This window comes from Natator depressus, chromosome 14, assembly GCF_965152275.1.
Source record: "Natator depressus isolate rNatDep1 chromosome 14, rNatDep2.hap1, whole genome shotgun sequence".
Lineage (NCBI taxonomy): Eukaryota > Metazoa > Chordata > Testudines > Cheloniidae > Natator > Natator depressus.
In genome coordinates, this window is record NC_134247.1 from 14,775,712 (window position 1) to 14,791,003 (window position 15,292).

A 15,292-nucleotide genomic window follows, 5' to 3' on the forward strand; every position below is an offset into this window, starting at 1 on the left:
GAAAGAATTCCTAACCAAACAAGAATTTTCTTTGACAACTCAAAGGAGCTTATATGTCAGCCTTTCAATTGTTGTGCTTTAAATCCCACTATGGAGTTTGTGAACATAATCTACACAGAACACAGGGTTGATATTGATGCAGACAGGTTTTCAAGGACCATTTCCACCACTGCATTCATACAGCTTATTAGCATGATCCTGGCAAGCCATTCAGGTCCCATTTGAAAGTGCTTTTGGAACCAACTCTCATAATTCGGTGTAATCCATAAAGGCAGCTAGGCTGAGGTGGAAATCGAGCAGGAAAAAAATAAAACACTCATTTGTCAGTTGGAAATACAGTTGCTGTTCTCACAAGTCAGATTCCAGTAAACCCCCCCCTCCCCCGGGTCCTTCAGTAAAAGAGCAGCAATAAACTACTCAGAGACTATCAATCAGAAGTCAGATCGGATACACCAAAGCATCTTCCACAACTGGTTCCTTAATATGTGTCAGCAATTCATGCCCATTTGTAGAGATCAATAAAAAGTTTTGAGCAAGGAACAAAAACATCTAGGCTCCACCTACTGTTCAGATAATGGACAAAGGATCTTTAATGTCTGCAAGCAGCCGACAGGATTTTTATCTGAACTCAGAAGGCCATGCATGCTAACCTATGCAATTCTCAATTTATCTATCTTGGTAGGATGAAGGACTAAGCTATCTCCTCCTTCCCACTGAATTACACGTTATAAATTAGTTTGACTGGCTGATGTTTTGCTCAGTTAATGGAAATAACAGACAGATGCTAAAGTGAAGAATTCATTGTATATTTATTATTCACAGTTAATTACTATCTACCAAATGCTGCTGCAGAGTTAAAGGATTAAGTACATAGGCCTTTTTATTTAAACACTGATTTTTTTTTTAATATATGTACACACAAGACATATGTCTGCAAGGCTGTATGATATACACCAATTTCAAAATAAGGAAACAATCAAATGGTCCAGGTGTAGAATGCCATAGATTCCTTTTCCAATCATTTTAGAAAGAAGACAAAGTGAACGACAGCTAGCAAGGACAGGGAGAGAAAGTAATACTCTACAGGGTAGCTCTCTCTTTCATCTGCTGGAGAAATGAAGTGTAAGGCAGAGTCCATCTCAGGAATAAAACATTTGTAACACTTAGTACAAAAAAGGCACCCGCCAACACAGGAACATCTCCACTTGGGCAGGAGATCTCTGTTGCAGTTTTGGGGTTCATCGTTGGGGTGAAGGGTTCAGCCACAGGGCTGCCAAGAGGAAACAATATAACTGAAGATTGGCACAAAGCTCTGCAGTTTGATTTATCTCCTTTTTGTCCACATCAACGTCAAACTGCTCTGGCAGAGGAGCTAATGGCATTAACGAATGCCACTGTGGTGAGGGAAGGGGGAATGCAGTCACCACACAGCCTGCTGTGAACTGGGAGTGAAAAGTAAGAATCAACTTCTTAAATTGTGTAACACTGGCATGAGGAGGAGGAGGTAGGGACAAAGTGGAGTACAGTGATGCCACCCCCTCTTTTCAAGAAGAAGACATGATTGCAAATATTCCCTACCCCAGCCTAAAGGGAGCCAGACTCTTGATTACATGCGTACGTATGGACATTCACTAATACCTTAAAGTGTACTTAAGTACTATTTCTTGAGGTTTCCCTGTAATATAAAGCTTCCTGTCAAGAGGAACGTACATTTCGTCAGACACCTCCACACTATTCTCTCCCATCATGGTACTTCGATAGAATATCGCCCACCTTCACCCCCAAATATGTTTGCCCATTTCCCATAATACTTAGTCCTGGCTCAGTGCAGGGGACTGGACTAGATGACCTATTGAGGTCCTTTCCAATCCTACATTTTAAATGATTCTATAAACAGTCCTAATGAGGCAATCCTTCTCTCCCCTTTTTCCTGAGGCTCCTGGCTGCAGCTCCCCACCTCTGAGCAGCCTGTGCTGCCACTTACAACACTGTATATGCCTTGTATTTTTCCTTGGAATAAAGAAAGTCAGACGGTAATACAAATATTAAAGCTCCATCTTTTTTGGAGATGTCTTTTTATATTCACGGATAAAACTACCCCTTCTCCCCCTCAAAAAAATATTTACATGTATGCAGAAAAAAACCTCTGGACTGTCCTTTTAACTTAAAAATAATAAAAAAAGGAAATAAGGGAAAAGGCACTATGGAAAAAAATTACAGACTGTGCTCAACCGTACACCTTTAAGAAAAAAAGGTGTCACCAAAATAAAAGAGAACAGACTTTGATTGTAGTTTGGAATTTCCCAGAGCCGCTCTGACTTGTGAAAAAAAGCTGGTCTCCTCCACTCTGCTCTGAAGCTGCTGAGCCTCAGAGGGGAGAGTGGCTATGGAGAAGGAAAAATAAAGAAAACACCATTTTTTCCCAACCAAAAAGAGCTGAATGCTGAAGGCAAAAAGCAGTTTTGTTTTTTTAAAGGCAGGACAGTGGATTTGGTTCTTCTCTCAAGTCCCTCCATGTCAAATGAAGACTGTTTGCTCAGAGAGAAAATACCAGCAGAGTTTCTCCCTTTTCCTTTATCAGCATGGCTAGGACTTTATATAGCATTAAACCTTCATGCACTGATGGACAGAGGAGGGGGGAAAAGGAAGAGTGAATGAATGGGACAACCCAGGAGCAGCTGAGGAAATCTGTTAATTTTTTTTAATTTAAAGGTAAATTTTGGCATGTAAGTTGAACTCTCCCTCCCACCCCCAAAGTTCCATACTGAGAGAAGGAAGATCACTTTGTGGTAAGAAGTGATTCAGGTTTTACCATCTTGTGATTTTAGATCACTGGCTGTAGTTAGACTCTGTATGTGTATTTACTGTTTCTCTGGTTTCTTTAAATAATCTCTAATATTTATCTCTAGATGTTCCGGTTCACGGGGGTCACATAGTTGCGTGGAAACATGCCCGTCTGTCCGTGACAGGCTCCTTTCCACCAGTTGGGATCAGAATTGTCGAGGACCTGGATAAAGTCTCCACGGCGGAAGCCGAGTTCACCTTCCTCCTGGGGGTCGAAATCGAAAAGGGCCTGAACGTATGTGGGTTGCTGCATGGGGAAAAAGCCAAGAGTGAGAGTCATTCACAGCATACAAATCTCCCACTGTCCCTGTTTCACAGGCTGCATTCTACCTCTGCAACAGAGTTCAGGTGCCACTAGTAAATATTTGGGCTGTTTCATTTCTCTGCAAATTGCCTCTTTCATCAACTGTGACAAGATGCTCAAAGGATAAGTTTAGAATACACAAGGCCTTTGAAAATGGTCAAAATTAAATAAATGAGTTACAATAAAACTCTACAAGGTGGAGTCTCTTGGGCATTTTCACTGTAAGACACCCCTTTGTGACCATGTTGTATCAGAGGCCCATACTGTATATGCTACTAGATATTCCCTTCACCTCTGCATCCTTGTCCCTCTTCTCCATTTCCTTTCTGCGTCCCAACAGCTTCATTACTCTTATTCTTCCTCAGTTTGCTTCCCACACAGATCACAACATTCAGTGAGTATTCTTAACCAACCCTAACCCGTGACACTTAATTTTCCCCCTAAACAATGACCGTTGGATCACACTGAAATTTTAAATGCTTCCATTTCAAGTTTTCTAACCACCATTCATTCATGTTGAGAGAAGATTTTTGGACAGACTTTATCCAATATGTTTTCTGCAAATCTGCATACTGTGTTCATGAAAACGAAAGCTTCATTTTAAAAATGAGTTTATGGTGCTAGGAAGTACTTTTATTTTAATTTTTTCTGTATTTTTCAGCTCTCTCTCTTTTGATATTGTTAATTTAATACTGGTCCAACAGCCCTGATGTCCTGTTTATCTATAGACTAGGTACAGCATGGACAGAGCAGCATAAAGTATGTCTGCACTAGAGCTGGAAGGTGTAAATGCCAGCTTGAGGAGACACACACCCACACTAGCTCTGATTGTGCTAGCATGCTAAAAATAGATGTGTACCCATGGTAGGACGAGCCATGAGAGGGGCTAGCTGCCCCAAGTCCATACCTCTGGACTCAGACAGGATCATACTTGGGGCAGCAAAAGCCTCCTGCTGCTTATGCCATTGCAGCTTCATTTTCCATTTTTAGCACGCTAGGTTATCAGAGCTATTGTGGGTATATCGCCTCAAACTGGAATTTATGCCTTCACACTCTAGTTTAGACATACCTTAAGCTTCCCCCACTCAGCCTTTCCAGCATGTCTCAAGCCTGGACTGGAGGGGCCACATCTAATGGTGAGATGGTCTTCTTGCAGAGCCCAACAGACACCAATTGCCAACTGTGATGGTATTTTGGTGTGCCTGGGAGCTGAACTAAAACCAAGAACTTCCATTAGACCATAACTTTTAGTCACTACCAGTTTGTACTAGATTCAAACCAGCAACCTAGAGGAGATAAGTTCCATATACCAATATCCTTAATTATTCTCTACAGTGTGCTTCTGAAGGGGAATGTGCATTAAGATATTGAGGGTATGCAGTGTACTGCTGAGGGCACTGCTGGCTAAAAACTAATTCAAACAAAATTCCATGAAAGCAGCAGGGGGAAGGGAATATAACATATGATTACGACCATTTCTACTGGTGGGAACAAACACACGGCCTCACTATGGTGCTTTATGTATTGAAGGATAGGCATAATCCAAAATTATTCTTAAAGATGTGACCTGAATGATCAAAAAGTCATAGGGACATCCTTTGCCAGAACAAAAGGGGATTTACAACTTTTTCATAGTGGTACAAAGCCCATCCAAAAGAAGGCAGAAGGGCTGCATTTATTTTTCAGTACAATTAGTCTGCAGAATCCAGGACTCAGAATTGTACAAGCAGACAATTCTACATCAGAAAGGGAAAGTTAAAAGGTTAACTTCTCTCTCCCCACATCTTCCTGCTGAAAATTCAAGCAATCCTTCAGACCCTGGGCTGTTGACAGAAAGCTCTCCATTTTGGTTATAGTGGCAATGCTCCTCTCCCCCACCATCTTACCTGTGGCACCTGCTCAATGTCCCGAAGGAATATCTGCTGGTTCCTGGAGACAGAAGTGGATCTGTGATAATCTACCAGCTCGTTCAGAGAATTGAACTTCACCACCCAAAGGAAATACTTGCCAGCCCCATCTCGGAGCACCTTGAAGTGCTGCACATCATTTCCAAACCTGGGATGTGGGAGAGGGAGAGAAGACAGACTGCATGTATCAGTCATACTGAGTCTCTCTTCCTAGAATGACATGAATGGAAACTGATTAAATCTAGGAAAACAATTCCAAGCATAACTAGCATAAAAAATGTCTCCCTTCTTAACGGCTGTGAACCTAGGTCTCAAATGATTCTGGAGATACACTAACCCACTGTCATCTGTGCAAGCTAAGGATTGGTGGAAAGAAGCTTTTGCATTTCCTCAGACCTTGCACAGGGAAGAAGGGATCATAGAGATTATCAGTGTCTGGGGTGTGTTTTAAAAGTATAAATAAATACTATAAAAAAAAGCTTGTGACGATAGCTTTCATGAAAGAGGGAATGAAAATACTGGCTGGAGAGGCAAATAGAATGGCAGGCAGGTGGAATGCAAACTCCTTCCATATAGCTATGCCAACGCACTCAGTCCTGACCTAAAGCAATGGCTGCTCTCCCACCTCAACAAAGACAAGTGTATGGGGCTGGAAGAATGTCATCTTGGAACCAGAAACATTCCACTCACAATATGAGCCAAGATTGAACCCATATTTATAGAAATAAAGTGCCACCTTTCCAGAACATCCCCTATGCATATTACAGGCAGGCGTGAAAGAGCTGAACATGAAGTCAGCAGAAGATTTAGGTTTTACTTCTAGGGACGGGAATGAAAAACTGGTTCTTTCAAATGATTCCAGATAAATAGCTGATAACGGTCTCTTTTTATCAGCACAGCTAAGACTGTAGAAGGTGTTACCACTTTATGTGCTGACAGAAAAGGGCGAAAAAAGAAGCTACAGAAGACAGGACCTGTTAAAGGAATACTATAGAGTAACTAGATACTCCATACTTAAGGTTGCAACAGGGTTTTGCTTTAAAGCCAAATTTTCAAATCTCTCTAAAGTCCATCAAGATCTATGGTACAAATGTGGTCAAGAGGTTCCCAAGATACAGCTCCCTACCAATGATGGCATTCTATGTGCATCATAAATATGTACACCATAATCACCTGTACTCCTGGGGAGATCACGTGGGATGTTTGAGTTGTAGAGGCCATAGGTGCATGTTGTGTGCATGGTGTAACTTGCTTTTTTATTAGTAGTGATTAGGCATTTTGTCAAAGTAAAGAGATGACTCGAGGACTGCCATGCATGCAGGCTTTTTCTGGTGCTGGCTGTTTCTGAAGCACCTGAGTTGAACTCCCCAAGACTCAAAGAATGTCTAACATTGTCTACTAAGGCTTGATATCCCAGCCATGAGAGAGTAAACCCATTCTGTTGATAGAGATGTGAATGAGTCAGGCTGGCTGGAGGTTCTCACGGGTTTAAAAACAAAAGAAACGTACTTATAAAATACTTTGTTAAGGAGGAGTTAAGGTTGCTGCTGCACAACAGCACCTTTCTGTTTCCCATCCCTTCTGGGTGGTTGAGTTTGGGATTTTGAAGTCTAACTTCAGAACAAGTGCTCAATTAAAATCTCCCCACACAAAGCCTGTTAGTGCTACAAGAAAAAACAAAACCCAAAACACTTCTATAGACTTACACAGCAGTATTTTTAACTCAACTTTAACTACATCTTTTGGTATGCGAATAGACAGAAGTTTTGATATTTAATAAAAACCTCTGTCTCTTGCTTCCAATAATTTTCTTCTGAAGGAAGAGGAGATCCAAACAGGCTACCAATAGAGAGTACATGTAGACAGAATTATACCATTTTTCCCTTTATAGCTCTAAGAAATGACAAATGCAGGCAGCAGTTCTCATTTGATGTTTAGTCTTTCAATACCTGGAGATGTACAGTCTACCGTTGCTATGAGCAAATGTCAAATCTGCAGCAAGTATTTCATGGCTAATGCTTCAAGTCTCCCTTTCTCAGTCAGTTTCTTTCCATTTCAGATCCTGCAGATAAGGTTTTAGTAAGCCTTTACAAGAGCTAATCAGCAAAAAAAATCCCCAAACTGAGAAATATATCGGTAGGTGAGCTATCACTGAGCTACTAGGCAGACAGAGATGATCCGTGGTCTCCCAGCATTTCGAATACATTTGTTAGTGTTGTAAAGAAATATGCTTCCTGGAATGAAGGTTCCATTTACATCTCGTTTCTGGTAATTCATGTCGCCTTTTGTGTACCCCAGCTTATCTGATTATTGTGCCAAAGGCAAAATATAAATGCACTGCTAAAACAAGCCAGCATGATGGCAAAACTCTATGCTGCCACACATGAGGTCCAGAATGTAATCACAGAAGGAAAGGGCTGGAAACACTCCTGAGGTACTGTGCTTGGTGGGCATGGAAAACTCGGTATTCTGTAGCAACCTCAGCTGGATAATCAAAATATGATGCTTAGGTTCCAAAGGATATCTTGCTCAGCTCTTCCAGGCAAAGGGCATGCAACTGGAAGTGGAGGGGAAGAAGGGCATCAACTGCTAAAGGACAAGAGTTTGTTCATTTAAGTACATGACCCATACTGTTAAAGCTTGTAACATTTCCATTCTATTTCACGGCAGCCGCTTGGGGCTCTCCCAGCTTGTGAAGGAATATGAGAGACTGATACTGACACAGAAGCTACTGTTAAAGCTATTTAAATAAGCATCTCTAGATGCTACTGTAATAAAAATATTAAATAGATTGTCCAGGTTCCTTCCCCACTCTGAACTCTAGGGTACAGATGCATGAAAGACCCCCTAAGCTTATTCCTACCAGCTTAGGTTAAAAACTTTCCCAAGGTACAAACTTTGCCTCGTCCTTGAACAGTATGCTGCCACCACCAAGCGTTTTAAACAAAGAACAGGGAGAGACACCACTTGGAGATGTCTTCCCCAAAAATATCCTCCCCCGAAGCCCTACACCCCCTTTGCTGGGGAAGGCTTGATAAGAATCCTCATCAATTGGTACAGGTGAACACAGACCCAAACCCTTGGATCTTAAGAACAATGAAAAATCAATCAGGTTCTTAAAAGAAGAATTTTAATTAAAGAAAAGGTAAAAGAATCACCTCTGTAAAATCAGGATGGTAAATACCTGGGTAAACAGATTCAAAACATAGAGAATCCCTCTAGGCAAAAACTTAAAGTTACAAAAAGACAAAAACAGGAATATACATTCCCTCCAGCACAGCTTATTTTACAAGCCATTAAACAAAAGAAAATCTAACGCATTTTCTAGCTAGATTACTTACTAACTTTACAGGAGTTGTAAGGCTTGCATTCCTGATCTGTCCCCAGCAAAAGCATCACACAGACAAAGAACCATTTGTTCCTTCCGCCCTCCAGATTTGAAAGTATCTTGTCCCCTCATTGGTCATTTTGGGTCAGGTGCCACCAAGGTTACTGTAGCTTCTTAACCCTTTACAGGTGAAAGGGTTTTGCCTCTGGCCAGGAGGGATTTTATAGCACTGTATACAGAAAGGTGGTTACCCTTCCCTTTATTTTATGACATAGCTCCTTGCAACACAGCTACATCTCCAAAATGAAATAGTCAGGTCTGTGCCAACATGGAATCTACTGACAAGAGATGGGAAGCATGCTCCATTTTTACAACTCCACATCTCTATGCTGGAGAATAAGGACATTCCCAAAATATGTGCCTCCCACAGAGTTATGAAAAACTGCACATTTGAAAGGTGCCAGATAGCAAGAGCAGAAGGTGGAAAGAATTAAAGCCTCAGAATAGTAAAGAAGAAGAGCAGAAAGAGGGAAAAACAGTATATCATCATTCCTCAGAATCCATTGAGTCATGTCGTCCCATTCCCCTGCTCTCACCACTGAACCAGTATATCGTTTCACACAAAACAGGACAATATCTTGTTACCATAATCTCAGCAATGTAACTCTTAGTAGGATAGAGCACCCATATTTATTGTTACAAAAGACAGCATGGGTGCATGTCACTGGAAGAGAAGAACTGCTACTACACATGTGGGAAACAGTGTCAGAGGTGAAAAATAGGAACACTCATTTGTACTTTTATCACACAAGGGGTGTCCTAATTAGCACACTGGATGCTACAGAGCATTACTCACTTGACTGAGAGAGAGAAGTCCCCAGGAGCACTCTCACTCTCCCTGATGAGAAAGGCACCATCGTGTCTCTGTTTGCCTAACATCTCCTCAGCTTTTGCTCGGGGAATCTTCCCAAAAAACCATCTGTGGAAGAAGAAAGATGAGAATTAAAGTCAATCCCCTCTCCATGGAAAAAAATCAGGATTGGACGTGTACATAGCTGTGAAGTGATTTCAAAAGAATGGTAATGAATTGAACTGCACCCTCATACTACTCTACAGAACCTTCACCGGCACAAGTAGCTTGCCCCCTCATCTTGAGAGCAACGGCTGCCACGATTCCACCAGGAGGGGCTTTACACTAGCCTTTTTCTACTATATTGGGATGACTCGGTATGTCTGTAAATTAAATCACTGAAATTGCAGAATTTAAAAGAGCAGAAAGAGAAACTACTGTAGGAAACCATGTAGCACTGTGCCCCACCTGGATGATGTTGAATCTGTCCAGTTACTTAACTAAATCTAAAGGCTATAGAATGGTTCCGGAGAGTATTTTGGTAATCAGGTCCCATAACTTTATTGTTTTTGTTTGGTTTTTGTTAGACTAAAACAGCTCCCCTTTTGGGGCAAGCCAAGTGCTAATAGAAATCTTCCTGTACAACTTCAGGTGTAGAGGCCTGTGTTTCTGAAGCAGAAGATACCCAGTTCTGCTTCCCCATGTTGCACATACACAGTTTAACCAATGACTACCAAGAAATCTGCATCTACGTGGGTCAATAGAAAGTAATTATACACACTCTTATTACTTGAGTTTGCTAAGGAAAAATGCAGTGCCTCTGTACTGACTTGCAAAGCAGACACTTTGAAAGACAGATGTGATGGTTCTTGGGGTTCCCAGGACAGGTGAGTCCCCTTGTCACTCCCTGCCACAAGTGAGGAGAAGTCTTGCTTGTGCTTAGGTTGGTATCAGCTCAAACACCACCAGTCAGTCAGCCCCTCCAGCACACTCTTCTGGGCAATGCTAGCCCTTCCTTTGCCTTGCAGATTAACAATAAATGTATCCCAGACCCTGAGTCCCTTTGAAGCGTTCCCCTGTGATATTCATCCCGACATTGGCTACTCACAGAACTACCAGGCTTCCTGTTTCCAAAGGAACAGTATATACACCAGTTTAAGATTCAGCTCAAGACAGCACTTAGTGTAAAACCACTGCACTGAGATATATTTATGTGAAAACAAAAACAAAGTTTATCATCAAAGCCTAGAGATTCAGGAGACAGTGAACAAAAATATTGGAAACAAACAGTTACACATAAAACAAAATTGTAACATGCTCTCTAGAGACAAAACTTCCAGGTTACCCTTACTGTCAGAAGGAATTTATCTCACCCAAACTCTTTAGCAGTGTTTTCAACCAAAGCTATCCTGTTTTCATGAATGGCAGCGCACTGTCTTCTTTGCTTTTGACATATACCCACCCTCCCAAGTTCATTGTCTATACTCAAAGAGGATAACCACCCATGGCCTTCTTTTCCTGTGTGCTGCTTCCCTATTGACTTCACATCTCTTCACTAACATCTCACATTGTACATCAACGGGCATCCATTGCATTGGTTTACAATGCTTAATTTACATCCCAGGAGAGTTACATTTCTTACCTCCTGTCTCAAGGAAGACCTGTTTTTCACCTCGGCCTTGATACAGACTTTAAAACACATTTTCAGTATATATATCCCGAGTATCTGTATATACATTTCTCAACTATATTAATGATCAATGTGACTCCGGCTGTCATTTAAGACCTCACATGACATTCTTTGGTGAACACACACACCAGAATCAGTGTATTCCTGTAACTCCCTTGCCAGTTGGCATTAAGGGGGTCTTGGGTCACAATAGATTATAGTGGATTAAGCAAAGAAAACTTATGGGAAAAACAACAACTGTCGCTTTAGTAGCACTTAAGGGAAAGCAACAAGATTTATTCCGCTTTTAAATAAATTGAAATGCAGACTTCACCCACAGGTTTCTTCAAAGGCTACACTTCACAATATAGCTGTAAATAGTTGAGACAGGAGCTTTTCACGCCTTAATAGGAGCTCCGCACCACTACTGCGCAAATGGAAAATGCATTTTGTGCCAAAGAACAATTTCCAGCCTGTCCTGGATCAGGTGATTATGAATAATTCATACAGAACTGCAGTGAGCAAAGTGACTACATTCAGTCAGTAGCTGGCTGTTCCTGGGCCAGGGTGAAATTAAATCACAGGCCTAGTCTGTTAGGTGCTGCCCACAGCTCATTGATCACAGGTTTCTAATCCAGACTCCAGTCCAAGAACAGCAAAAACAAACTGGGTTTGGGATGTTGGGCACGTGCTGTGTTGGGAAAACCAGAGCTACCTTCAGTTAGAGACAGAATGGCTAAAATGCTGAGTGATAGTTATCTCAAACTGGGTCAAGAGACACTCATTGCCACAATACATGAGCATGCGGGGTATTCCTGTTGGGGGCCCATTTCATGGCTAAACCGCAAGGGCTCCATACCAAAGAACTTCCTTTCCATTCCAAAGAACTTCCTTTCCATTCCCACACCAAGGTCTCCTTTTGCAGGGAGGACACAGATCTCTGTAAGACTGGCCTTCATTTAGTTGATGTTTTTTGTGAAATCCTCAGAGATGGAATAATAGTTTCTGCTCTCCAGGATCAGGCATGATCTAGAGGGAGAGAGACTTCACCACACCATGAGCAGATTCTTCTGTAACTGGCAGCCCCAGCTCCTCTCACCATCTGCCTATGGTGTCTGTCTGATACAATGCACAGTATATAAATGACATCATTGACGTAAAGGACACCTGATATGTTCATAGGGATATTTTTGCTATAGGCAGCATGTCTGAAAATTGTTTCCACCACTGAAAACTTGTGAAGAAAATTTTAACTTCACTCCAAGTAGTTCCATTTATGGAGAGTTTTCAGATTGGAGGAAACATCCTCTATTACAAATCCCAGACATTACTCATCAACTACATGTATATTACTTTACTGTAAGTTTTGTGTGTGTGTGCGTGCATGTGCGTGCGCGTTACACTTCCCCCCCCCCAAACAGAAAGGACAGGCTAATTCCCACCCCCACCCTGTATCCAATAGCAAAGGAGCTGCTATCAGAGTAGCAGCCGTGTTAGTCTGCATTCGCAAAAAGAAAAGGAGTACTCGTGGCACCTTAGAGACTAACAAATTTAATATTGCCTTGTTTTTGCAATAACCTCATTGAAATCAGCACTTTGTTGCCACAGAGCCAGCAGAGGGAGCTCCTACAACCATCACATCAGTGTGTTGTATTTTTTTCAAAATCAGTTGTGAGCAACCGTTATCTAGGACTCCTTCAGAACACACTGAGTCAAGATATTGATAGGGGGTTCTGTTTCCCACATTCTCGCTTTTCGGTAATAGTAAAGCATTACATTTTACTTTATCCTAATACTGCACTTTGCAAGTTTTATATTAAGAATTTGAGGATTCTTTCCATAGTTTCTGCTTATGATTTTCACTATTGTGTGATTGCTTTGTTCTAATTCTCAATTACTCAGATATGATTGACATTTTATCACCATGTTAAAGTTGACCTGCAAAAGGTAAAAAATGTTTTTGTGCATTTGGGGGGGGGGGGGGGGGGGCTGGTTTGAATCAGAAATATTAACATTAGTTTTCCCTGGTTTTGCTGGCTCATTAGAGATTTCAAACGTACATTAAGAAATATCTCCGATTATTGAAGAGAAACAATTTTGAATCGAATCCTCAGCACAGACATTTTTTAATAATTTCCCAGGTATCTGAGTTAAATAGGTGAAAAAAATTATTAAAAATCCTCTTTACAATGGCTCAGCTTTGTCTCTTGTGAGGTCATAATTCTACTAGCTCTCTAGTCATCCACAGATTTCTCAGGATAGAGAAGACCTGAATTTTTAATGTAAAAGCAATCAAAAACACAAATCATAAAAATACTTTTCAGGCATTCTTCACATATAAAAAAAGAAAAAAAAAGAGGAAATTTGTATTTACGGAAACATATTTGACTGCTCAGGAGCACACATCCAAGGCACCAATAAAATTTCTGGCTTTACAGAATATTGCACACAAATCTTTTCTGTAGGTTGGTTCAAAAACTAGCAAAATCCTCAGAATAGCCAAAAAATTTAAAACCAAAAAAAACCCATCCACGCTATTCCAATGACAGGTTTCAGAGTAGCAGCCATGTTAGTCTGTATTCACAAAAAGAAAAGGAGTACTTGTGGCACCTTAGAGGCTAACAAATTTATTTGAGCATAAGCTTTTGTGAGCTACAGCTCACTTCACCGGATTTCCACTGAATGCATCCAATGAAGTGAGCTGTAGCTCACGAAAGCTTATGCTCAAATAAATTTGTTAGTCTCTAAGGTGCCACAAGTACTCCTTTACTATTCCAGTGGTTTCCACTATTTCCTTCTGAATGGTTAGATCTGTTAATTACAAAGCAAGTTGGAGACAAATGTTTTGTTTCGTGAAGTTTGTCCAGTCAGGACTGGACAAACAAATCCAGATTTTACTGCTGATGTTGCAAGGCTGGAGGTGGATGCATTGATAGGTAAAATACCAAGTTCACCAGGCATACAGACTAGTTTCTTGTTTGTGCAAGCAGCAATTTGGCAGTTCTTCTGGCCTCACTCATTGCAATAATTTAGCTTGGCTGTATTTCCTCCATACATAAAAGTTACAATGTTTGTGAAGAGATATTCCAACAAGATCTGTGTGAATAACCCAGTATGCATGCACAAGCACTTAAGATGTACAGGCCAAAAGTCTAACACAAACCACACCATGAAAGCAACCCCAAAAAGCAAGCCTTGCCAATGAAATGCAGAGCTGAGCATAGCAGGAAGTCTCCCTCCCAGAGCTTCTTGCTACTCTTCATTGAGTATCTCACCTCTCTCTACTGTATTAATTGGTGTGAATTACCCTTTGTTTTATAAGGGTTTCTGAATTTGGCAACTGGAGGAGTAATTCTTTTCTTTCAGGCTTCATTTGTTAATAATTGTGAAGCAAATTGGAAGTTTTGCACCATGTGATCTGGGGAAAACACCACATTACATTTGAAGGCTTGCTATTGAACTGTAGGATTTAAAGCCCACCCTCTATGACAGGTCTTAAATTGAAAATCATTCCAGGTTTTATAGACAGCTCCTTAGTTTCCAACCCCTCTTGACTGAAGTAGTCTCCATACTGCTCACCCACAACAAGCCCTTTGAGATTCTGGTCCTACAAAAGAACCTAGCACTTTCAAGTCCCTGTTCAGTTGCCTGCAACTTGCTGTTTATACGAAGTGCTAATCAAGGGCGCTGGAACAATTTTTATAGTGGGAGTGATGAGAGCCATTGAACCAAACTATAAATCCTATATATAAAGGAAATCACTTCAAGCCGGGTGGCGGCAGCACCCCTAGCACTCCTAATTCCAGCACCTATGCTGCTAATCTATTTACATGTACAGCCCAGTACCACAGTTAAGTCTGCACTACGCTAGGGAAATTATGGGAAAGTTTTCCAGGATTGCTAATACATGTTTAGCTCTATGCTTAAGCAATGATGGGAGCCCATGGGCCACTGGCTTCTATCAGCAATTTAAATGTTCATCTAAACTTGCTCAGAGGAAATATAATTGACAGTGCTTAAAATCACTAGCAGGCCAGCTACATTAGGGCTCCCAACATTACTGACACCAGCAGAGCTGAACAAGCATTAACAGCGGAAAATTTCTACAGAATTCCCCCAGCATAGACAAGGCTTTAAATGGTTAGAGAGACCCTTCACAGGTCTTAACTGACCTCTTGCCATGTTTCCTACCTAGATGATCTACCACTACTGCGATATTCCTCACCACATTCTTAGCGCACTTACTGGGAGAATCTTCATCCTTCTGTTTGGAAGGCAGGCCCCACAGAAATAATTTCTGTTCAATATTTAACTGCAATTTCTTCTTTATTATTTAAATACTGAAGCCAACTATTGACAAAAGCAGCACCACAGTGTTTAGAAACCCCGG

The 15,292-nt window shown here is 41.1% G+C and overlaps 1 protein-coding gene across 3 annotated transcripts in view; it reads right to left on the reverse strand.

The window, feature by feature from the left end:
* Nucleotides 1–809: 809 nt before the first annotated feature.
* GRB2 (growth factor receptor bound protein 2) overlaps nt 810–15,292 on the reverse strand; it is an 83,175-nt gene continuing 68,692 nt past the window's right edge. For all 3 annotated transcript variants that reach the window (XM_074970632.1, XM_074970631.1, XM_074970630.1), the window contains exons 4-6: nt 9,240–9,362; nt 5,035–5,203; nt 810–3,091 (exon numbers count right to left, since the gene is read on the reverse strand). In XM_074970632.1, coding sequence (XP_074826733.1) covers nt 2,906–3,091; nt 5,035–5,203; nt 9,240–9,362 — 478 coding nt within the window. In that variant the 3' untranslated portion in view covers nt 810–2,905. The remainder of the gene's footprint in view (nt 3,092–5,034; nt 5,204–9,239; nt 9,363–15,292) is intronic.